The sequence below is a fragment of the Carcharodon carcharias genome (genome assembly GCF_017639515.1).
Source record: "Carcharodon carcharias isolate sCarCar2 chromosome 27 unlocalized genomic scaffold, sCarCar2.pri SUPER_27_unloc_2, whole genome shotgun sequence".
Taxonomy (NCBI): domain Eukaryota; kingdom Metazoa; phylum Chordata; class Chondrichthyes; order Lamniformes; family Lamnidae; genus Carcharodon; species Carcharodon carcharias.
In genome coordinates, this window is record NW_024470635.1 from 1,244,200 (window position 1) to 1,270,298 (window position 26,099).

General features: G+C 44.5%; 1 protein-coding gene across 1 annotated transcript; it reads left to right on the top strand.

Annotated features, from left to right (window-relative positions):
- The first annotated feature begins 191 nt into the window (after nt 1-191).
- LOC121273865 (zinc finger protein 135-like) lies at nt 192-23,130 on the top strand. Its single transcript, XM_041181011.1, has 3 exons — nt 192-217; nt 630-751; nt 22,016-23,130. The coding sequence occupies exon 3, from the start codon at nt 22,132-22,134 to the stop codon at nt 23,080-23,082; it is 951 nt and encodes a 316-aa protein (XP_041036945.1). The 5' UTR covers nt 192-217; nt 630-751; nt 22,016-22,131; the 3' UTR covers nt 23,083-23,130.
- The last annotated feature ends 2,969 nt before the right edge of the window (nt 23,131-26,099 follow it).

The window sequence follows — 26,099 nt, forward strand, 5'->3', positions numbered from 1 at the left end:
CATTCGGAGCGACACAGAATGTGCCCTATCCTCACTGCAGGGGTGGCTACGCCATCGGATCATTAAAATTTATTGTAGATGCAATAACGTCCTCCCACCCAGCATTCAATGCGGGACAGAATGTGCCCTTCCAGAGCGCTAGGGCCTTACGCATGCACATTGCGGGCTCTTGGCTGAGCATGCGCAGTGCTGTCCTGTGATTGGAGCTGCTGAATGGGTGAGAAAATTGCGACTGCACCAAAATAACAGAGTTAATGGGCGGGAGGAATGGAGCCAGTGGAGTGGGTAGGGAGGCTTCATAAACACTTGGTGCAGGCCGCAGACCCTTAATAAGAAACTACCGGTCCCACGTTTGCAGTGAACAGACCGCAAATACCTGGGTTTCCCTCTCTGCTCGGCCCGGGGGTGCAGCAGGGCGCATGCGCGGTCTTCCTGGTCCAGGTAGCAAGAGCAGAGAACGTTGTGAATTTCTATCCTGGACCGACAGGGATGGATTTTGGAAACGCCTTTTCCAGGGGCTTAGAAGGGGAGGATTTACACACGGCAAACTCAAACTAATAGAAATGTTTATCTCTTCTCAATTTCTATCCTGGACAGACAGTGATGGCTATTGTAAATTTCTATTACAGGACATTAGAAAGGGTGGATTAACAGACGGGAAACTCAATTCAAGAATCACATCAAGAACTGAAAGATTCACTCCATTCACCGGGACCTCACTATCGTCAGCATTGAATATGGAAGGAATAAGGTCTGTCTGTTCTGTCTGTGGGAAATGATTTCAATCATCACAGGGACTGCAAAAAACAGAGGGAGAAACTGTTGAGGGATTTGAAAACAAGGATGAGAATTTTAAAATTGAGGTGTCGCTTCACCGGGAGCCTGTGCAGGTCAATGAGCAGAGTGGTGATCTGGGAGTGAGACTTACTTATGATTTCAAATACATCTTCAAATCTGAGGAGTCTGGACAGAGTAAAGTGGGAGAAACTGCTCCAATTGGAAGAAGGATCAAGAACGAGAGAGCACAGATTTAATAAAAAAGAATCAATGTAGACATGAGAAAATTATTCACACAGCGAGTGGTTAAGATGTGCTGTCTGAGAGTGTGGTGAAGGCAGCTTCAATTGAGGTATTCAAGAGGAAATTGGATGATACCTGAAAAGGAAGGGAGAAAGTGAGGGAAGGGCACTAAGTGAATTGCTCATTTGGAGAGCTGGCACAGACAGGAAGGGCCGAATGGTCTTCACTGTTTAAACAACTCTGTGATACAGAGAGTGAAGTTTTGGATGATCTCAGGTTTATGGAGGTTGAATGTGGGAGGCCGGATAAGAAATTGTCAGCAGAGTCATGTCTAGAGGGAACAACTGAATGGATGAGAGTTTCAGAAATGGTTGAGCTGAGGCAGAGGTAAAGCCGGGCGATGTTACTGAGGTGGATCTACCCGATCACAGTCCTTCCCTTTTGTTCTTCCCTCACAATCCCCTTTTCATTGACTCAAAACCTATTGCATTTCTATCTTTCCCCAGTTCTGAGGAATGTTCATCAGAACCTGAAACATTAACTCTTGTTCTCTTCACGGATGCTGCCTAACCTGCTGAGTATTTCCAACATTTTCTGTTTTTATTACTGAGGTGGAAATAGGCGGTCTTGGTGATGATGTGGATATGTGGCTGGAAGCTCATCTTGGGGTGAAATATTTCACCATGGTTGTGAACAGTCTGGTTGCCAGGGAGAGGGATGGAATCGTTGGTTCTGGATTACACTTTGTAGCGGGGACTGAAGACAATGGCTTCAGTCTTCCCAATACTTAAATGGAGGAAATTTCTGCTCATCCAGTACTGGTTATCAAACAAGTCAGGACAGTGTGTGACTTGGAGGGGCACTTGGAGGTGATGGCGTTCACATACACCTGCTACCCTGGTCCTTCCAGGTCAGGGGTGAGGATCCTTTTTCTTATCACGGGCCATTCACACACAGACAAAATCAGTTGCGGGCCACACACACATAAAAATTAACATTGTGGCTGGAGCTTTAGTACATAGAACTGCATTGTCAACTTGTCATCTGCTGATTTGGGCTCTTCCTACAGAACAGCAACCACAGCCAAACATAATGTTTCTCAACGTTCCTGGTGTCATCCTTTTGTCGGAATTGGACGGCGAGTTTCCCAACCCAGAGATCTAGCACTGTCCTAAAGTTCACCCGGGACTTCGTTGTTTTCCTGCAGCATCGTGGTCAGTTACAGAGACAAATGAGCAGCCGTGCTGTCATAATGAGTTTGTACAGATCTCACTAAAAATAGAGACTAAGACAGCAAGAAAACAACGGCAATAGAAAGATCTGGTGCTGCGTTCAGACTCTACACAAAACATCGGAGCGAATTTTACTTTTAGAACTCTTGCTGGGGGCCGGATAAAATTGAACAAGGGGCCAGATCCAACCCACGGACCGTGGGCTCCCGACCCCTGCTATAGGTGGAGGTTTCGCCAAAGCTCTGGTTGGGTTTTAGGCAAATAAATTCCCTCTCATTTCCACTCTCCTGCTCCGACCACTCGCTCACTCTCTCTCTCTCTCTCTCTCTCCCCCCTCCCATAGAGGCCAGAGTATTGTGTCGGCCCAGACCGGGTGGCAGGTTCCCTTCCCTGAAGGACATCAGTGAACCAGTTGGGTTTTTATGACAATCCAGCAGTTTTCATGGTCACTTTTTCCTTGTGCCGGCCTCTCAAATTCCCTGATTCATTCAGCTCAATTTCACAACCTGCCTTTGTGTTTTCGTGGATTTTCTCTCTCCTTTTATTCTGTTTTAAACTAATTTCACAGGGTATGAGAAGGGAAGAACTTGCAGTCAAGGAACTCAAACCAAACATCACATCAGGATCTGATGAAATCGTCCAATTTATCATAATCTGAATATCTTCGGATTTTGAACATGGAAGAAAAAAAGCACCGTTCGCAGTGGGGACAAAACCTAGAAATGTGGGGACTGTGGGAAGGGATTCAATCAGTCATCCCACCTGCTGATACACCAGCGAGTTCATAAGACCATAAGACATAGGAGCAGAAATTAGGCCATTCAGCCCATCGAGTTGGCTCCGCCGTTCAATCATGGCTGATAAGTTTCTCAACCCCATTCTCCCCGTAACCTTTGAGCCCCTTACCAATCAAGAACCTATCTATCTCGGTCTTAAATACAATCAATGACCTGGCCTCCACAGCCTTCTGTGGCAATGAATTCCATAGATTCACCACTCTCTGGTTAAAGAAGTTTCTCCTCATCTCTGTTCTAAAAGGTCTTCTCTTTACTTTGAGGCTGTGCCCTCGGGTCCTAGTCTCTCCTACTAATGGAAACATCTTCCCCACGTCCACCCTATCCTTGCCTTTCAGTATTCTGTAAGTTTCAATCAGATCCGCCCCCCCCCCCCCCCAAAGTTCTAAACTCCATCGAGTATAGACCCAGAGTCTTCAAACGTTCCTCGTAAGCCTTTTATTCCTGGGATCATTCCCGTGAACCTCCTCTGGACCCTCTCCAGGACCAGCACATCCTTCCTGAGATACGGGACCCAAAATTGCTCAATATTCTAAATGTGGTCTGACCAGAGCCTTATAAAGCCTCAGCGGCACATTCCTGCTTTTATATTCTAGTCCTCTCAAAATAAATGCCAACATTGCATTTGCCTTCCTAACTACCGACTCAACCTGCAAGTTAACCTTAAGAGAATCCTGGACTAGGACTCCCAAGTCCCTTTGCACTCCAGACTTCTGAATTCTGTCCCCATTTAGAAAATAGTCTATGCCTCTATTCTTCCTACCAAAGTGCATGACTTCACACTTCCCCACGTTGTATTCCATCTGCCACTTCTTTGCCCATTCTCCTAACCTGTCCAAATCCTTCTGCAGCCTCCCTGCCTCCTCAATACTACCTGTCCATCCACCTATCTTTCTATCATCTGCAAACTTAGCCAGGATGCCCTCAGTTCCTTCATCTTGATCATTAATGTATAAAGTGAAAAGTTGTGGTCCCAACACTGACCCCTGTGGAACTCCACTAGTCACCGGCCGCCATCCTGAGAAGGACACCCTTATCCCCACTCTCTGCCTCCTGCCAGACAGCCGATCTTCTATCCATGCTAGTACCTTGCCTCTAACACCATGGGCCCTTATCTTACTGAGCAGCCTGCTGTGCGGCACCTTGTCAAATGCCTTCTGGAAGTCCAAGTAGATAACATCCATTAGCTCTCCTTCATCTAACCTACTCAGTACCTCCTCAAAGAATTCTAACAGATTTGTCAGGCATGACAAATGCCCTTTGCCCTATTTTACCATGCACTTCCAAGTATTCCAAAATCTCATCCTTAATAATGGACTCTAAAATCTTACCAATGACCGAGGTCAGGCTAATCAGCCTGTAATTCCCCGTCTTTTGCCTCACTCCCTTCTTAAACAGGGGGGTTACATTAGAGATTTTCCAGTCGTCTGGGACCCTCCCTGACTCCAGTGATTCATGAAAGACCTCCACTATCTCTTCAGCTATCTCCTTCAGAACTCTGGGATGTAATCCATCTGGTCCAGGTGATTTATCCACCTTCAGACCTTTCAGTTTTCCTAGCACCTTCTCCTTGGTAATAGCCATCATACTCACCTCTGCCCCCCGACTCTCTTGAACTTTGGGGATGTCACTCATGTCTTCCACTGTGAAGACTGACGCAAAGTACCTATTTAGTACCTCTGCCATTTCTTTGTTCCCACTATTACTCCAGCATCATTTTCCAGCGGCCCAATGTCCACTTTTGCCTTTCTGTTACCCTTTATATATGTAAAAAAAACTCTTGCAATTTTCTTTTATATTACTGGCTAGAGTACCCTCATATTTAATCTTCTCCCTCTTATTTCTTTTTTAGTTGCCCTCTGTTGGTCTTTGTAGGCTTCCCAATCCCCTGGTTTCCCACTGCTCTTCGCCGCATTGTATGCTTTCTCTTTAGCTTTTATGCTGTCTCTGACTTCCCTTGTCAGCCAAGGTTGCCTAGTCCTCCCTTTAGTATGCTTCTTCTTCCTATGGAAGAATTTTTGCTGTGTCTCCCAAATTATTCCCAGAAACTCCTGCCATTGCTGTTCCGCTGTCTTTCCTGCTAGGCTCATCTCCCAGTCAATTCTGGCCAGCTCCTCCCTCATGCCTCTGTAGTTGCCTTTATTCAACTGTAATCATGTTACATCTGATTCCAGCTTTTTCCTCTCAAATTGCAAGGTAAATTCTTTCATATTATGGTCACTTCCTCCTAAGGGTTCCTTCACCTTAAAGTCCCTTATCAAATCTGCCTCATTACACATCACTAAATCTAGAATTGCCTGTTCCCTAGTGGGCTCCACCACAAGCTGCTCCAAAAAGCCATCTCATAGACATTCCACAAATTCCTTTTCTTGGGATCCACTACCAACCTGATTTTCCCAGTCTACCTGCATATTGAAATCCCCCATGATCACTGTAACCTTGCCTTCCTTACACACCTTTTCTGTCTCCTGGTGTATCTTGTGCCCCACATCCTGACTACTGTTCGGAGGCCTGTACATAACTCCCATTACGGTTTTTTCACCTTTGCGGTTCCTCAACTCTACCCACACAGATCCTACATCATCTGACCCTACATCAGTTCTTGCTATTAATTTAATTTCATTTCTTACTAATAAAGCAACCCCACCTCCTCTGCCAACCTGCCTACTTTTTTGATAGGATGTATATCCTTGGATATTTAGCTCCCAGTCCTGATCCCCTTGCAGCCATGTCTCCGTGATGCCCACCACATCATACCTGCCAATTTCAATCTGCGCCACAAGCTCATTTACCTTATTTTGTATACTGCGTTCAGGTACAATGCCTTCAGTCCTGTATTTCCCATCCCCTTTCTCATTGTTGTCCCTTTATCTGATGTGCTTGAAGTTAGATTCCTAGCCCTTTCCAAACACTCTGTCCTATTTTGTGTTCTGGAGACTTTAATAGCCTCTCCTGGGCTCTCCTTTCTTTTTAGTTTTTTCATAATTTTCCATGAAGTTGAATCCACAACCACCATACCACCCCCCCCACCCCCCCCACCCCCCACAACCCATGCTAACCTGCTACTTTGTTTCCCATTAGTCATACTTCTTGGAATTTTACCCTTCCCTCCCACCGCCCCCCAACTTTCTAGTTTAAAGTCCTGTTGACCACCCTATTTACCCTTTTCACTAGAACATTGGTCTCAGATCGGTTCAGGTGGAGACCGTCCCAACGGTACAGATCCCTCCTGTTGCAATACTGATGCCAGTGCCCCACGAAATGGAACCCCTCTTTCCCGCACCACTCCTTTAGCCACGTGTTTACTTCCCTTATTCTCGCGTCCCTATGCCAATTTGCATGTGGCTCAGGTAGTAATCCGGAGATTATAACCCTTGAGGACCTGTTCTTTAATTTAGTTCCTAGTTCCTGATAATCCCCAAACAGGTCCTCTTTCCTAGTCTTACCTATGTTATTTGTCCCGAAATGGACCACAACAACTGGGTCCTTCCCCTCCCTCTCCAATATCTTTTCAAGCCGGTCAGAGATGTCCCTCACCCTGACACTGGGCAGGCAACATACCATGCGGGACTCTCAATGAGAGACCTTTTAAATGCCCAGACTGCGGGAAATGCTGTAAATGTTCCTGGAACATGATGTCCCATCAACATGTTCACACGGACGAGAGACCATTCAGGTGCCCTCACTGTGGGACTGGGTTCAGGCAACCACCTGAACTCACTATACACCAGTGAGGTCATACTATGGAGAGACCATTTACCTGCTTTTTGTGTGGGAAGGGATTCACTCAATTGTCCCATGTGCTGAGACATGAGAGAGTCCACACTGGGGAGAGACCTTATAAATGCCCAGGCTGTGGGATGTGCTATAAAAGTTCCAGGGAACTGATGTCCCATCAACATGTTCACACTGACAAGAGACCATTCAGGTGCTCTCACTGTGGGGCTGGGTTCATGCTATCAGCAGAATTCACTGCACACCAGCGAGTTCACACTAGGGAATGGCCGTTCACCTGCTCCAATTGTGGGAAGGGATTTGCTCAGTCATCCCAACTGCTGACACACCAGCGAGTTCACACTGGGGAGAGGCCGTTCACCTGCTCCGAGTGTGGAAAGGGATTCATTCGGTCATCCCACCTGCAGAATCACCAGCGAGTTCACGTGGGGAGAAGCAGTTCATCTGCTCTGAGTGTGGGAACAGATTCACAACCTCATCCCAGCTGCTGAGCCATCAGTGAGTTCACAAGTAACTACAATGATTGGATTTTGCTGTTAATCTTATCCAGGATTGAACACTGTTCATGGTGGTCTGTTTCTGCTGATTTTAGTTAACTCCAGCCCTGTCATTCGGGTTAATATTCTGGATAAAAATCAAATAAATCAGCCTTGTGTTAGACACACAGTGTGTTGAGTCTTTTCAATATCTCAAACACAAGTTATTTCCTTTGAAGAGCTCCCCCTCTCCTTCAAACCTGCCATCATCACTCACTCCTCAATAAAAACAACTTTTCACCCCAATTCCCTTGCAAACTATCTCCCCATCTCTCTCCACCCTTTCCTCTCCAAAATCCTTGTCACCTCCCAAATCCATCCCCACCTTTCCTGAAGCTCCATGTTTCAATCTGTGCAATAAGATTTCTGTCCCTGCCACAGTATCAAAACAACTCTTAAAGAAGTCAAAGATTACATCCTCTGTGAATGTGACAAAGGTAAACTCTCCCTCGCAGTCCTTCTTGGCCTGTCCGCAGTCTTTGACACCATTGACTAAACCATCCTCCTCCAATGCCTCTCCACTGGTGTCCAGCTGGGGGGGACTGTATGCTCCTGGTTCCTTTCTTATCAATCTCATTATAGCCGAGAATTACCTGCAGGAGCTGTCATTATTTCAGTTACGTTTTCACAGACTCACTCACTCGGTAATTGATCAGGTGTCACTGAACTTTGACACACACATGTTTCATTATCACTCTCACAGTGACTGGGTCCTTTTTACAGCAGCCCTTCTGGATAAGATCAGCAGAAGAGAGTGAAGACATTATAGCCACTACACAAGCTCATACAGAAAAAAATGTCTGCTAATTTCCATTAAAATATAAAGCACAGCAGAACAACTGTGTGTTAGTCTGTGGCAAACTTATCGAAACAGATTCAATGAAGCCTTGGCCAACATATCCAATAATGGAGGATGCTGATGGTAGGAAATGGACCTTGTCTTTCTTATTTTGCAATTCCAATGCGAGCAGAAACTCATCCTCACTTATACAGACTCATTCAGTAAGGGATCAGATCTCATTGAACTACGACACAATCATATTCCATTTACTCTCACACAGACTGTTTCTTGCAGACCATGTCATTCTACGTACATCAGCCCCTTTCCACAAGATTGACAGAGGAGACTTACTGTTATTGTCCACACCACAAGATCACTGTTCCACAAACATCTGGAACTTCCTGTTAGAATGTAAAACTGGGAGAACAATGGTGCATTGGCCTGTTACAGATATATTGATAGAGATTGACTGTCAGAATTAACCAACAATTTTTAGCACATCACAGATTTGGTTTGGCGCTGAAGGAGGCTATTTGACCCATCGTGTCTGCACTGGCTCTCTGAATGAGCAACTCACCCAGTTCTATTCTCCCGCCTTTTCCCCCTGACCCTGTACATTCTTTCTTTTCAGACAACAGCCTAACTCCTGCCTGAATGCTTCAATTGGACCTGCCTCCACCACACTCCCACACAAAGCATTCTAGACCATAACCAGATACTTCGTGAATGTTTTTTCTTCATATAATTGTTGATTCTTTTACTGATCACTTTAAAACTGCCATCCTGTTGTCAATCCTTTGATGAGTGGGAACAGTTTCTCCTTATCTACTTTATCTGGCCCTCACTTGATTTTGAATATCTCCATCAAATCTCCTCTAACCTTCTTTTCTGTCATGAAAACAGTCCTAATTTCTCCAATTTATCTTCCTAAACGCTGTTCTTCCTCCCAGGAGCCAGGCTTGTGAATCTTTGGGGCTGAATTACCCAGTGGGAGTGGCTGGAGCGGCTGTTCCTCCAGCCAATCGGAGTGAATGAGGGGCGGGGCTGAGCCCAGATTTCCCTCATTGGCTGAAACTCTGCATCATTCTGAAAGCTGATTTGTCTCAAACGCCAGGAGAAAACTGGACCTCTCTGTTTGTGGCTTTAAACTGATGAAACCCTGTGGGTGTGGAGCAGACATTTCAATATTTGTTACTGAAATGTGGGAACATATTAAAACGATGTACAGACAATTCAAGGAATGACGAGGCAGACAGGGAAAGTCACCATTAGAACAAAGCTGTGAAGAAGAGTCATACGGACTCGAAATGCTAACTCTGCCTTTCTCTCCACAGATGCTGTCAGACCTGCTGAGTTTTTCCAGCATTTTTGTTTTTGTTTCAGATTTCCAGCTTCCTCAGTATTTTGCCTTTATCTTAGAACAAGGAGGGTCCCTGGTTTCAATAAATGAACTGGAAGATGGGTTAGGACAGGTTAGGGAGATGGTTAGTTCTGTCATCATTCAGAACATCACATGGAAGCCAAGGTCTGGGGGGATGGGACCCACCCCAGGCATAGGAACATAGGATCAGGAAAAGGCCATTCAGCCCGTCCAGTCTGCTCCACCATTCAATACGATCATGGCCGATCAAACACTACAATACCTTTTACCCACACTATCCCCCAAACCCTTTACATTATTGTTAATTAGAAATCTCAACCTCTACCTTAAACACACTCAATGACTGAGCTTCCATGGCCCTCTGGGGTAGAGAATTCCAAAGATTCACAACCGCCTGAGTCAAGAAATTTCTCCTCACCTCGGCCCTAAGTAGCTTCCCCCTTATTTTGAAATTTTGTCCCCTAGTTCTTGACTCCCCAACCAGGGGAAACATCTGACCTGCATCAACCCTGTCTATTTCTTTAAGTATTTTGTAGGTTTCAATTAGATCGCCTTTCATGCTTCGAAACTCTGGAGAATACAGGCTCAGTTTGCCCAATCTCTCTACATATGACACTCCCACCATCCCCAGAACAAGCCTGGTGAACCTTCTTTGCACTCCCTCTAATAATATCCTTCTGAGGTAAGGGGACCAAAACTGCACACAGTACTCCAGGTGTGGTCTAACCAAGCTTCTATATAATTGAAACAACACTTCACTACCCCTGTACTCAAATCCTCTTGTGATAAAGGCTATTATTCCATTCGCCTTCCTAATAACTTGCTGCACCTGCATGCTAGCCTTCAGTGACTTATGGGCAAGGACACCAAGGTACATCTAGACTTTCTAATCTCTTATAATTTAGGAAATACTCTGCACACCTGTTCCTTCTACCAAAGTGGATAACCTCACATATTTCCACATTATATTCTTTGTGTCATGATCTTGCCCACTCACTAAGTCTGTCCAAATCCTCCTGTAGCTACTTTACATCTTCCTCCCAACACACATTCCAGCCTAGCTTTGTATCATCCATGAACTTGGAAGTATTACATTTGGTCCCAACATCCAAATCATTAATATATATTGTGACCATCTGGGATCTAAGTACTGATCCTTGCGGTACTCCACAAGTCACAGCCTACCAATGTGAGAATTACCTGTTTATTCATACTCTGTTTTATGCCTGTTCACCAGTTCTTAATTCATGCCAGTACATTGCCTCCTATCACATGTGCCTTTATTTTGTTAATCAACCTCCTGTCGGTGATCTTATAAAAAGCCTTCTGAAAATCAAGTATATTATGTCCATCGACTCTCCTTTCTCAATTTTGTTAGTAGCTTCCTCAAAAATCTCCAACAAGTTTGTCAAACATGATTTCCCATTCACAAATCCATGCTGACCATGCCCAATCAGATCATGATTATCCCAGTATCCATTTATCACATTCTTTATAAGATTCTAGCATTTTCCCTACTGCTGATGTAAGGCTAACTGGTCAGTAGTTCTGTTTTCCCTCTCTCTCCTTTCTTTAATAGTGAGGTGACATTTGCTACCTTCTAATCTTCAGGAACCATTCCAGAATCTATAGGATTTTGGAAAGTGATCACCAATGCATCCACTATCTCTATAGCCACCTCTTTCAACACTCTGGGATGCAGAATATCAGGTCCTGGTGACTTATCAACTTTCAGTCCCATACTTACATATACTCATTTCCTTCAACTCCTTATTCTTCCTAGTCTCTTGGATCTCTAAATTTGGGAGATTTCCTGTATCTTCCTCAGTGAAGACAGACGCAAATTTATCATTTGGTTTTTCTGCCATTTCTCTATTCTCCATCATGAATTCTCCTGACTCTGCATGCAATGGACCCACATTTGCCTAATCCAAACATATAGGAGCTTTTAGAGTCTCTTTTTTATCTTTTTCTAGATTGCATTCATTTGCTACTCTCCCTTTCTTCACCAATTTCCTGGTCTTCCTTTGCTGTATTCTTAAAAAACCTCCCAATCCTCAGGTTTACAACTACTTCTTGCAACTTTATAAGGCTTTTATTTAAATCTCATACAATCCTTAACTTCCTTTGTCAGCCATGGCTGACTGACCTTTTGGTGTTCTGCACCTTGAAGGAGTGTATATGTGCTGTAAGCTATTTAATTATTCTTTGACGACTATATATTGCCTGTGTACCTTTTAATGTATTTTCCCATCCTATGTCAGCCAATTTGTCACTCACACCTTCATGATTTCCTTCACTCAGCTTGAACACCCTTGCTTCAGAGTGAACGACCTCATTTTCAAACATAATATAAAATACTGCAGTGTTGTATTCACTCGTCCTGAAAGGTTCTTTAAGAACGTTATTAATTAGTCCTATTTCATTACATAACGTGAGATCTAAAAGAGCCTGTCCTCTAGTCGGCTCGTCAACATATTGCTCTTGAAAACCATCCTCAGCACATTCCAGAAACTCGTCTTCCACCGCGTTAGTGCTCAATTGGTTTACCCAGCCTAAATGCAGATTGAAGTCACCCATGATTTCTGTCTTGCCTCTGCTACATGCTTCTCTCATCTCCTGATTAATACATTGCCATTACTATTTGGTGGCCTATAAACAACTCCAACCAATGTCTCTGCTGCCCTTTGCTGTTTCTGAGCTCCACCCAGACAGATTCCACACATTGTTCTTCTGAACTGAGATCCTCACTCACTAATGCACTGATCTCATCCCTTATTAGTACAACTCCACCTCCTTTCCCTTCTTGCCTGTCCTTCCTAAATGTCAAAAATACTTGACTATTCAGTACCCAGTCTTGAGTTAACGTTTCAAGTCCGTATGACTCTTCAGAGTTGGTGAGGGGATGGAGATGTAGAGGGATTGGATGGTCTGAGGGCTCACTGCTTCATCCTTGAACACAGACCCGAACAACCCCCATCCACCACTACTCTCCTCTGTCTGGCTGAACTATTTCTCTCACTGAACAATTTCTCCTTAAACTTGGCTCACTTCCTCCAAATAAAAGGTATGGCTACAGGTAGCTGCATGGGCCCCGGTTATGCCTGTCCCTATGGGGTATGTGGAACATTCCTTGTTCCATTCCTACTCAGGCCCCCTCCCAGAACTCTTTTCTTGGTACATCAATGACAGTTTTGGTGCTGCTTCATGCTCTTGTCTGGACCTGGAAAAGTTTTTAATCAATTTTGCTTCCAATTTCCACCCTTCCATCACTTTCACATGGTCCATCGCCAACACTTCCCTTCTTTTCCTTCACTTCTCTGTCTCAATTTCTGGTGATAGGCTGTCCACCAATATTCATTACAAGCCCACCGACTTCCACATTTACCTTCATTACAGCTCCTCACACCCTGCTTCTGTAAGGACTCCATCCCATTCTCTCAGTTCCTTTGCCTCCGTCATATCTGATCCAATGATGCCACTTTCCAAAACAGTTCCTCTGACATGTCTTCCTTCTTCCTTAACCAAGTTTTCCCACCCAGCATGGTTGACAGGACCTTCAACCGTTTCTGACCCATTTCCCATGCCTCTGCCCTCATGGCTTCCTCTCCCTCTCAGAACCATGATAGGGTCCTGCTTGTCCTCATTTTCACCCTACCAGCCTCCACATTCAAAGGACCACTCTCCGCCAACTCCAGCACAATGCCACCACCAAACACCTTCCCTTCACCCTCCTGTCAGCATTCCATAGGGACTGTTCCCTCCAGGAGACTGTGGTCCACTCCTCCATCACCCCCTACACCTCAAACCCCCTCCCACGGCACCTTCCCATGCAACCGCAGAAGGTGCAACACCTGCCCCTTTACTTACCCCCTCCTCTCTGTCCAAGGGCCCAAACACTCCTTTCAAGTGAAGCAGCATTTCACTTGCACTTCCCTCAATTTAGTCAACTGCATTTGCTGCTCCCAATGCGGTTTCCTCTACATTGGAGAAACCAGACACAGATTGGGTGACCTCTTTGCAGAACACCTTCAGTCTGTCCGCAAGCATGACCCAGACCTCCCTGTCGCTTGCCATTTCAACACTCCACCCTGCTCTCATGCCCACATGTCTGTCCTTGGCCTGCTGCAATGTTCTAGTGAAGCTCAACACAAACTGGAGGAACAGCACCTCATCTTCTGATTATGCACATTACAGCCTTCTAGACTTAATATTGAGTTCAACAACTTCAGATCATGAACTCACCCCTCCCTCCCCACCCATTTTTGATCCACCTTTTTTCTATATTCATTTTTATTTTTCAATTTAATTTTCCCCCCCCACTTATTTACATTATTATTATTTTTTAAATTTACTTCAATTTTAATTCATTGCTTTATCCTTAGTTTTCAGCCTATTTTCAATCTTTTTTCACACTACCATCCCCTCCCCCCCACCACCCCACCCCCCAACTCGGACCATCTGTCACTTTCCAGCCATTATCATATTCTACTTTCCACTCTTAATGTCACCATTAGCACCTCCTTTAGCCAGTGCCACCACTGTTAACAACCCTTTGACCTTTTGTTTATGACATCTTTGCAATCTCTCCCTTACCTCCACCTATCACTGGCCTCCTATCTAGTTTCACTTGTTCCACCCACCACCCCTCCCCTTAAACTGTACATATTTCACCACATTTCTACTTCCCTTTAGCTCTGAAGACTCATACGGACTCGAAACGTTAACTCTGCCTTTCTCTCCACAGATATTGTCAGACCTGCTGAGTTTGTCAAGCATTTTTTGCATTTGTAACAGACAACTGGGGGTTGACAATATCTGCTGGTCTTGTTAGTGACACCCAAATACCAAGAATGGAGTTAACAAAAAATCTCCGATACAAATGCACTACAGAAATACTTGATACTAAAACAATACTCTTAAATTGAATGGATAGTGTCCGTTTAGCAAACTGATCTCACCCATAATCTACCTCCCTTGACAGTCTCACATTGGGAATTGCTGAGCCCGACTGGGTTCCAAAGTCCACGGGGTTAAACCCGGCAGCTTCTACTTCAATTCCACTCCAGCTCAAAACTGATGCAACAAAGAGGACCCCCATTTAACACCCACCCTAATTTAAAGTGGCTCCTAATTGGGCTGAATTCAAAACAGAAAATGCTGGAAAAACTCAGCAGACCTGACAGCATCTGTGGAGACTGAAACAGAGTTAACGTTTCGAGTCTGTATGACCCTTCTTCAGAGCTCTGTTTTGTTCAGAGCCCCAATCAAAAGAATCGCGGGACAGCGAGACACAGTTTAGAAACACTCGCCCACACGAAGGGTCATACAGACTCGAAACATTAACTGTTTCTCTCTCCACAGATCCTGTCAGACCTGGTAATTGAATCCTGCTTTTTTCTGATTTGATTTCAGATTCCCAGCATCTGCAGTATTTTGCTTTTATCTGCGTTTCAAGACTCGGTTCTATAAAACAATAAAACGAAGGCAAAACTCTGCAATGTTGGATCTGAAATTAAAATGTAAAATGCTTTAAATATCCAGCAGGTCAGGCAGAAAAAACCGATTAAGAAACTGAGCAAGGGACTCAGGTCACTGACCTGCCTTCAGACTGAACGAAAACTCTCAGTGAAAGCCGTTGGCGAAGGGCGGCCAATGTTCTCACAATGTTCTGTGCCCCAGAAACCGCTCGATTTAAAAGTTGTCTATTTTTCTAATCCAAGGTCGCTCGTCGTAATCTGCAGGTGGCAACAATGGCGCAGTGAGAGCCACGGAGGTGAAGAACTGCAGCAAAATATAGGAAGACAAACAGATTTGCAGACTACACAGATAAACGGAAAACGGATAAAAAGAACTGTCCCGCATCCAGAATCACCGGGACCTGCAGCCTAGAACTGGGAGTGGGAGAAGCGGGAAGAACAAGGAGAAACAATATAACCCAACACTCACAGCAACCTCCAATCCACCTCCATTCCCGGGATAGTGAGACAGAGTTTAGAAACACTCACCAGCACCACTCCAGTGAAACTTCCACGAGGAAAGGGGCTGTGCCTGCTTTGATGTAGCCCCAGACCTGTCACTCAAACCCCCTAACTCCGCCCAGTTCACAGCTCAACCTACCAGCTTGCAGCTTCCTGCACCTTGATCCCGCCCTGCCCAGGTGTGGGACAGTCCAAGGTGAGTCCTTTGTGTCACCAGGAGAGTGGGGGAGGGGTTACGTACCACCCTGGGCTGTGTCCCAGATGGATTCTTCCTCCCCTCCCCCAGGACCCACTAAACACTGCATGCAGATGGCTGATGGATGTTCGGGAACCTCAATGATCGGCGCGGGTACATAATGCTGCACCCTCCCTCAATTCACTGTGTGAACCAGTTGATGTCCTTATTTTGCTACCGCTTTGCGTAAACATCATCTTTCATACAAATCTTGCTTCAGATTTGTTTAATCTTGGTTAATTGCGGGGCTATGGGGCAAAGGCAGGGCCGTAGCATGAGGTAAATTGCTCCTTCAGTGGGTCAACACAGACAGGATGGGCCGGATGGCCTCCTTCTCTGCTGTGATAATTCTATGAATCTCTGATGTGTCTATCCCGCTGCTCCATTCCCAGTGATTTCGATCTTATGGGGCACTTCACAGCCTTAAGGAATCAAAGTTGAGTTCAACAATTTTCTATCGTTATCTCTGCCCTCATTTTGTTCCTTGTTTCTTTGTGTCTTTGTTCCCTCTCTCATTCCGCTTTTTTTTTACTTCACATTCAGACGGTTGCGAAAGTGCCATCCAAACCTCGTAAAGGCACATCTTTTGTGTCTTTACTTGTCCCATTCCCAATCCCTTTGACCTTGCGTCATGAAACCTTTTGTCAGTTAATCTCTCCCGCCCTGCAGCCTTTTAGAGACCTATCCTTCTGTTCTTCCCCTGCACTTTCTCCCTCTTCTCCCCATTCCCCCGCTCTTCCCCCATTTCCCCACCCTTCCCCACTTTTCCCCCCTCTTCCCCTCCCTCTTCCCTCCCTCTCCCCTCCCAAAGTTGATTTATTTGACCCATATCACAGCGTGAAATTCCCACCATTATGTAGGCGGCCTTTTTGTTTCCTGTCACTCAGTCAACTTTGTACCCATGCTGCCTCCGCCCGTGGGTTTTAACTTTGCTGACAAACCTGTTACATGGCACCTTATCAAATGCCTTTTAGAAGTTCATGTGCACATCTACCGTATTACTCACATCATCCTTCTCTGTTAACTTATCAAAGAACTCAAACAAGTCCATTCAACCCGATTTGCTTTAAGAAATCCGTGCTGGCCTTTCTTAATTCATCCACATTTGTCCAAATGACTGTTAATTTTGCTCTGAATCAACACTTATAAATCCTTTCCCACACGGAGGTTAAACTGACTCATCAGTCAGTGTTGGGCTGATCCTTCATTTAAGATTAATAAGGATTTAATATTATTAAGTGAGGAAAACCAAGGAAGTGATGAAATCGTAACTACATTTAAAAACACTGATGACTGATAAATAGCTCAATAATTAATCACAAATCAAGAAATAAATTACAAATAAGAAATGAATGTATTAATTACTTTGTTAATCAGCGTAATCAGTCACTGTGTCGGCCTTGTACAAAATGGAAATATTATGGAGACTTAAAATCTGAGATAAAATCAGAAAAAGCTGGAAACTCTCAGCAGGTCTGGAAGAATCTGTGGAGAGAGAAACAGAATTAACGTTTCAGATCTGTGAGCAAGTGAAAGGTGGGAGGTGGGAAGAAGAACACAAGGAAGGGTCTGTGAAAGGCTACAGGGCTGGAGAGATTAACTGACAAAAGCTTTCATGATGTGATTTCAAAAGGAGTGGTAATGGGGCAAGTAAAATACAAAAGATGTGTCTCTACGAGGTGTGAATGGCACGTTAGCAATCGTCTGAATGTAAAGAAAATAAAGAGCAGAATGAGAGAGGAAAACAAAGAAACAAGAAACAAAATGGGGCCAGAGATTAGGGCATAAAATTGTTGAACTTCAGGAGTAAAGAGTCCCATTTTCACTTTGTAATAAATGATTAAATTTCCAACTAACTCCATTCGGGTCTGATGTGCATAAATAGAAGAATCTGGAGAATAGTAGCTGCATTTTGAGTTCTGGCTTTTAACAAAATAATTGTTCCTTGTGTGTGGGGCAAAGAGTTTCAGATTTATGACATTCAGTTAAGGCGAGTTTGAAGCTAAATCCTGAAATTCTTTAGATTTAACTAAAGCTAGCAAAACAGAAAGCTGCTGATGGATAAATGGGATGGGGCGGTGATGGGGGGAGCTGTCCGGAGGAAGTCTGACACACACACTGCGCAGGATAAGCATGGGAAAGACGGGGAATTACTTGGTTATACAGGGAGCCAAAGACAATAGCAGAAGGCGGGAATCACTGGCAATAGAGCAGCAGGATAAAGACACCTCAGAAGATCATAGAATGGTTGCAGCATAGAAAGAGGCCACTCGGCCAGTGTGTCTATATTGTCCCCAAAAAGGAAATATTTACGAAGTGCCACCTCCCTGCCTTTGTTCATTTGCCCTACAATAAAACAAGTTTTAAACAAGACCTGTATGATAGAAGATGTTTACTGGAAGATGTGGCAGAATAATAGAACAACAGCTGTTCACAGAGTGAATCGAGCGTGGGGTGCAGGTCAGTGAGGATCCCCAAGGTCCACCAGCCATCCGCATGCAGTGTTTAGAATGCCCGGGGGGAGGAGATTAAGAATGCATTTGAGACACAGCACAAGGCGGGAGGTCACCCCTCCTCCACTCCCCTGGTTACACAAATTTCTCACCTTGGACTGTCACACCTTGGGCAGGGCGGGGTCAAGGTGCAGGAAGCTGCAAGCTGTGAACTGGGCAGCGTTGGGGGTTTGAGTGACAGGTCTGGGGCTATGTCAGAGCAGGCACAGTCACTGATCCCTCCCTTTCCTCGTGGAAGTTTCATTGGAGTCGCATTGGTGAGTGTTTCTGAACTCTGTCTCACTATCCCGGGAATTAAGGTGGTTTGAGGGTTACTATGAGTGTTAGATGACAATGTTTCTTCTCATTCTTCCTGCTTCTCCAACTCCCAGTTTCAGGCAGCAGGTTTCGGTGATTCTGGATGGCTTTTAGTTTCGGCCCTGGTGTGGCTTATTATTCTATAATAATGGCAAGTGATCCTACCCAGGATGCTCCAGAAGGTCGAATACGGTCTACCTCCATCAGCAGGGACACAACCTGCCCTCATCCTACTATTTCGAATCTAGTTTTCAATTTATCCTGTAGTCTGCAAACCTGTTATGTCTTCCTATATTTTTCTGGAGTTCTTCACATCCTTAACTCTCTGCGCCATTGTTGCCACCTGCACATTGCGAAAACCGATCTTCAATGGGAAAATGAACAACTTTCCGATCGAGCTATTTCTGGGGCGCATGGCATTGTCACCACCATTACTTTGCTACTGTCGCTAAGAGTTTTCAGGCAATCTGAAGGCCGTTCTTCATCTGTTTCTTAATCGAGTGATGCTGCCTGACCTGCTAGATATTTAAAGTATTTTATCCCTTAATTTAAGACCCAGCTTTGGTGAGTTTTGCTTTCGTTTTATTGTATTTTTTGGAACCGAGTCTAGAAACACAGATCTCCAATTCGGAGCCGGTTTGAATTTGGGTGGGTGTTGGATGGGGGTCTTTACTTGTTGCATCAGTTTGAGCTGGAGTGTATTTCACACCGAGGATTTTGGAACACAGTCGGGCCCAGCAATTTCCAATGTGTCGAGGGAGGTAGATTCTGGGGGAGATCAGGTTGCTAAATGGACACTATCCATTCATTTAAGAGCATTGTTTTAGAAACAAATATTTCTACAGTTCCTTTTTATCCAAGATTTTTTTGCCAGCTCCATTCTTGGTATTTGGGTGTCACTAACAAGACCAGCAGATATTGTCAATCCCCAGTTGTGTGTTGGTGGGCCTTCTTCCTGAACTGCTGCAGCCACTGTGGTTAAGGTGCTGTTGGGTAAGGAGTTACAGGATTTTCACTCAGTGATGATATATGTCCAAATCAAGAACAAGTTGTAGTTATATAGCATGCTGGATATAATAAATATTCCAAAGTATTTCACAGGAATATTACATTCCAATAATTGACACTGAGGCATATAAGGAGATGTCAGGGCAGATGATCAGAAGCTTGGTCAAAGAGGTAGGTCAAATGAAAAGTCTTAAAGGATGAGAGAGAGAAAGAGACGTCTAAGGGGTGAATTCCAGAGCTTATGGGCAGCTGAAGGCACGGCTGCCAATGGTGGGTCGATTAAAATCAGGGATGCTCAATAGGCCAGAACTGGATGGCCCCCAGATATCTGGGAGGGATGGAATGTATTACTGAGATAGTGAGGGGCCAGGTCATTGATGGAATTTGAACACTTAAGGTGCTGCTTGATCGGGAGCCTATGTAGCTCAGTGAGAACAGGGGTATTGGATGAATGAGACTTATTGCGAGTAAGGACATGGAAAGTAGAATTTGAAATGACCCCATCTTTACATGGGCGGCTAAGAATAGTCCGGTTTAGAGGGAACAAAGGAATGGATGAGTTTCAGCAGCAGATGAGCGAAGGAGTGAAGTTAGGCAAAGCTACTGGGGTGGACAGAGACTGTCTTCCTGATCTGTAGTCAGAAGCTCAGCTTGGGGTGAAATATGACACCAAGATTGTGAACAGTCTGGTTCAGCCTCAAAGTTGCAAAAGAGATGGATGGTATTGATGGTTAGGGATTGCAGTTTGTAGTGGGGATTTATTATAAACCCAGCTGAGGTTACCCCTGGACAAGCCGGATCCCAGACTGGAACCCAGCTTGATGGATCCTCACTTTTATTTGTTTGTATAGATACGTGGAGAGTAGCTACTGAACAGAGGCACGGGGTCAGCTAATGAACTTTTAGCAGCAGAATAAAACATTTATTCAACAAGATGAACTATATTACAATACTCCTTCACTCACACCTATACCTTTACAAATATATACAGATTTGTAAGGATAACTCAAATCACAAAAGCTATCTTATACTTTAATGTAAACAGTAAATACCTAATCCATATAAACCTATAGCACCATGTAGTCAGACACACCACACTCTGACCTCAAGTGACAGATGTCACCTCAACCAGATGCTATAGATCTCTCTTCAACTCCTCCCAGATGCTTGTCTCACCGTGAGCCAACCAGTCGCACTGAATTCTGTCCTTCATACGAGGGTTTCCAATCTCCACTCTCCAAAACCTCACCTTGGAATCTTCTCCCAAACTGACGTTTTCTCTCAGACACCATCCACAAGAGTTCACCTCCAGGGTTTCGAACTCTCCTTCCAATGTTCCTCCTCCCTGGGTAACCACATGCATTCAAGCTGTCTTCCATGCACTCGCTCTCACCAACTCAGCCGTCAACAGTACACCACTGCTTCACATGCCCATAGAAAAGAATTACAGATCTTCAGCTGTCTCTTTGAATGTTCTTGCTTCTTGCAAGTTGTTCTCATTTTAAATCTGAAGCTTGGAGCCTTTCTCTCTGCCCCTCACTCTTAACTTCGCTTAACAGGATGTTTTCCCAGGTTTCTGTCCATCCTTTGCTTGCAAGATCTCCTTAGGTCTTCCCCTTTTCCACTCTCTGGATTTTTAGGAGTTTTCATTAGTTTGGAACTTCTATCTGTCCCCTTTGCTCCAGTCTCTCTGGCAGCAACTTCAAAACCAGCCAAACTCCAACAGGTTCCAAATAAAACTGCTGCTTTTCTTCTTCTGTGTGTCTGAGGGAGGAACCTGCATATCTGTACCCCCCACCCCTCCCTCCCCCCACCCCAAGTGCTAAGCAACAGCACTGTTGTTTCTACTCTTGTGTATTTACTTTATAGGGAGTGTAAACATCTCATTAGAAATGCAAGCAGCCTTTTAAAATGAAACTAAAATATTTGACCTTTCTTAACATGCAGATACAGAAAAACAAATCAAACCTAAACTTTAAAGCTAAGACCCATTCCTAATATCCACAAATACAAAGATAACATAATTAAACTATCTCTATTTCCTCACAGGACTGAAGGCAATGAATTAAGGCTTCCCAATATTTAAATGAACCAGATGTCAGACAGTCATGTCTGTGTGTGACTTGGAGGGGAACTTGGAGGTGATGGTGTTCACATACACCTGCTACCCTGGCCCTTCTAGCTAATGGAGTTTGAGGGTTTGGGAGATTCTGTCAACGTTCTGGTAGAAATGTAAATATATAAAATCCCTCTTCTTCACCCCTTGCCTCTTTCATCTCCCTCTCTCTTTCCTCCATAGACGCTGGAATTTTGTATTGATTCTGACCAGTTAGCAAGCTCCCTGTCCTGATGGGCATTAGTGAACTAGCTGGGTCCAGCAGCTTTGATGGTCAATTTTCCAGGTGCCGGCCCCACAAGCTCCAGATTCATTCAGTTCAATTTCACAACCTGCCTTTGTGTTTCTGTGGGTTCTCCCTCACTCCCTTTTTTTCTGTTTTGAAGCAATTTCACAGGGGATTAGGAGAGGATTTACAGTTGGGAAACTGAAACCAAACACCACACCAAGATCTCAAGAGTCGCCCAATTTATCATAACCTGAATAACATCGGATTTTGAACATGGAAGGAAAAAGCACTGTTCACAGTGGGGAAAAACCGCACATCTGTTCTGTGTGTGGACGAGGCTTCAGCCGATTATCTGGTCTGTCGAGACACAAGCGCAGTCACACTGGGGAGATATCATGTAAATGTGGGGATTGTGGGAAAGAAGGCAATTTCCTGTCAAAGCTGGAAACTCATCAGTGCAGCCACAGGGGAGAGAAACCATTCACCTGTTCTGAGTGTGGAAAGGGATTCACTAGGTCATCCAACTTACAACACCATAGAACTCACACTGGGGAAAGGCCATTCACCTGCTCTGAGTGTGGAAAGGGATTCACTCAGTCATCGAACCTGTGGACACATCAGCGAGTTCACTCTGACGAGAGACCTTTTAAATGTCCAGACTGTGGGAAGTGCTATAAAAGTTCCGGGGAGCTGATTCGTCATCAACGGGTTCACACTGATGAGAGGCCATTCGGGTGCTCTCAGTGTGGGGCTGGTTTCAGGAGGCCAGTGCACCTCACTGAACACCAGCGCACTCACACTGGGGAGTGGCCGTTTACCTGCTCAAAGTGTGGGAAACGATTCATTACCTCATCCCATTGGCTGAGACACCAGCGAGTCCACACAGGTTTGAGGCTGTTCACCTGCTCAAACTGTGGGAAAGGATTCATTACCTCAACCCACCTGCAGTCACACCAGCGAGTTCACACTGACAAGAGACCTTTTAAATGCCCAGACTGCAGGAAGTGCTATAAATGTTCTGGGGACCTGATGTCCCATCAACGTGTTCACACTGACGAGAGACCATTCAGGTGTTCTCACTGCGGGACTCGGTTCAGGTCATCATCTCAACTCATTGTACACCAGCGAGTTCACACTGGGGAGAGGCCTTTCATCTGCTCCAAGTGTGGGAAGGAATTCATTAACTCATCTAACCTGCTGAGACACCAGCGAGTTCACAAGTGACTACAGTGATTGGATTTTGCTGTTAATCATATCCAGGACTGAAGTTCATTGGGGTCTGTTTATGCTGATGTTATTAAACTCCAGCCCAGTTATAAGTTTTCTGGATGAAAATCAAATAAATCAGGTGTGTTAAACACATCGAGTTGAGTCTTTTAATATCTCTAACACAAGCCAGTTCCTCTCCATTACCCACATCTTCAGCCACATTGACACCTGTTTTGTGTTTACCAGTTTCTTAACCTGATGCCCCCATTTATTTACATTTGAAACTTTAACTCCTAAAACTAAAAGTTATATTCCAAAACATAAGAATTATATTCACTACAATGTATTAAAATCACATAAATCGGCTTTGTGTTATACACATTGTGGCAAGTCTTTTTTTTATCTCGAAGACAAGTTAATTTCCTTTGAAGGACTCTCCCTCTCCCTTGTTTCCTCCATCCTCACCCCCAACAACAAGTGTGAGGAGCTCATGGAGCTTCTTTTTCACTAACACTGAGACAATCTGATCTGCTGCTTCCCTCCCTTCCACTAGCCCACAAGGTCAAACTTCCCCCTTGTCTGAGTCCTAACTCACAGCTTTGTCCATGCAGCCTCCACACAAGCAAAAACACACACATGAGTTAGTTCATACTGAAGAGAGAAAGGGTTCAAATGCTTAGATTGTACCAAGAACTTTAAAAGCCCACATTCACTGACATTTCACCAGTGCATTCTCTCCGGTTCCACTCCATTCATCTGCTCTCACTGCAGGAAGAAGTTCAGGTGATTGTCCATCCTGCTGGAACAACAGAGAGTTCACACTGGGAAGAGGTCATTCACATGCTCTATGTGTGGGGAGGGATTCACTGATTCATCTAATCTGTTGGCACATCAGTGATTTCACACCAATGGAATATATTTTAAATGCCTGGATCGCAGGAAGTGTTATAAAAGTTTCGTGGAGCTGATGTGCTATCAACAGTGACAAGAGACCATACGTGATCTCTCGCTGTGAGACTGGGTTCAGGCGATCATGTGAACTCAGGGTCCACCAGTGCACTGACACTAGGGAGAGACCATACACCTGCTCCATGTATGTGAGAAGAGTTATCCCACCTCAAAACACATCAACTTCTTCACACTGATAAGGAATCTTGTCAAACTTCTGGCCATGAGCAGAGATTTCAAAGCAAAATGGATCTGCTGACACACAAACACATTCACACTGGGGAGAGGCTGTTCACCTGCTCTGTGTGTGGTAAGAGATTCACTCAGTCATCTCAGCTGTTGACACACGAATGACTGCTGAGATTAGATTCTACTGTTGTTGCTGCTGTTAATCACATCCAGGGCTGAATTTTGTTAATGTTATTAACCCCTATGACTGGCCTGGAGTTTAATATTCTGGACAAAATGTCAAACAAATCAGCTTTGATTTAACACATTGTTGTAAATTTGTCTTTCCCACCTGCGTGTTTAACATCACCTGGCTGGAGCTCAGGAAGGACAATCTGGGTTGTGGATCATACAGCAGGAACAGAACTTCAACCTGGACACAGTCCTTCAGGGTCACACTGAGAGACAAACAACACTTTGGTCTTTCTCATCTCTCTTCACTGAAAGTCAAGTCCCATGTGGCTTAATCCTGAAATGTGTAAGAAATGTGCCCCAGTCGCTCTCTTCCATGGTTCAGAGCTCCTAGACACAGATCAGAAGGCTCCTTTCCAACTGTGTTTAGGATCAGGAAGAACAACGGTGAATGCTGGAAACGAGCGGTCAAATCAGAGATTCGTGTAAAACTGTGATCTGTTCCTGACTGAAAGTGAAACAGCAGGTTTAAGTTGAAAAGATAAATTAGTAACCAAGGTTTCCCAAAGACTCACTTGACTGGTCAACTCAGGTTCAACCCTCAAGCCCTGGGATTTGTTACAGAACTAGCGGAGCCTTCCAGCGCATGTGCTGTTGTGCCCTTCTGATGAAGATAGGCCATGTTCACCTGCGCTGAACTTTCTGGGTAGAAGGAATCGCCATTTATGCAATCAATAGAGGGAAAGATCACTTGTCACAATAGTTGATAAATAAAAGGGCACAAAGCAGTGAATATTATTTATTCCCACTCCTTACTATCATGAGCAAAATGAATATATTAATTGCAGTAATTATTTTTATTAAAATGGTAATCTTATTTCCCAACTCAGATTCATGCCCTCAATTTTTTGTCTTTCTCCCAGCCCCTGAACTCCATCTGACAGTGTAATGTTGGTGAGTGGTGATTGAATGTTGTGGAAACCAACAGAAAGGGAACTCAGAGGCTGAAGGATCAAGGGAGCAGCGAGTTCTGTAACGACTCGTGTAGCTGGATGGCTGGGTCCTGCGGTGAGTCATTGTGAAACCCTGGTTACCAATTTATCTTTTCAAATTAAACCTGCAGTTTCATTTTCAACCAGAGACAGATGACAGTTTTACACCAATCTCTGGTTCGACAGCATATTTTCAGCATTCACTGCTGTTCTTCTGGACTCCAAACACATTTGTATAGGATGTTTCTGTTCCATGTCTCGGATTTCTGAACCATGGAAGACAGTGGCTGGGACACATTTCTTACCCATTTCTTACACACGTCAAGCTTAACCCTCATAGGGACTTTGCTGTCAGTTAAGAGAGATGAGAAAGAACAAAGTGTTGTTTGTCCCTTTCAGTGTGACCCTGAAAGACTGTGTCCAGGCTGAATTTCTGTTCCTGCTGTATGATCCCCCCCCCAGATTGTCCTTTCTGAGCACCAGCCAGGTGATGTTAAACACCCAAGTGGGAAAGACAAAAATCTGCAACAATGTGCTTGAACTGTAACCGATTTCTTTCACATTTATCCGGAATATTAAACACCAGCCCAGTTACAGGGATTATTAACATCAGCAGAATGTCAGAATGAACGTGGTTCAGTCCTGGATGTGATTGACAGCAGCAATAACAGTAGAATTCAACCCAGGAGTCAGTTGTGAACTCGCTCATGTCTCAGTAAGTGAGATGACTGA

Coding starts and splice junctions, on each gene's coding strand:
- LOC121273865 (XM_041181011.1), top strand. CDS start 22,132: ATGGAAGGAAAAAGCACTGTTCACAGTGGGGAAAAACCGCACATCTGT.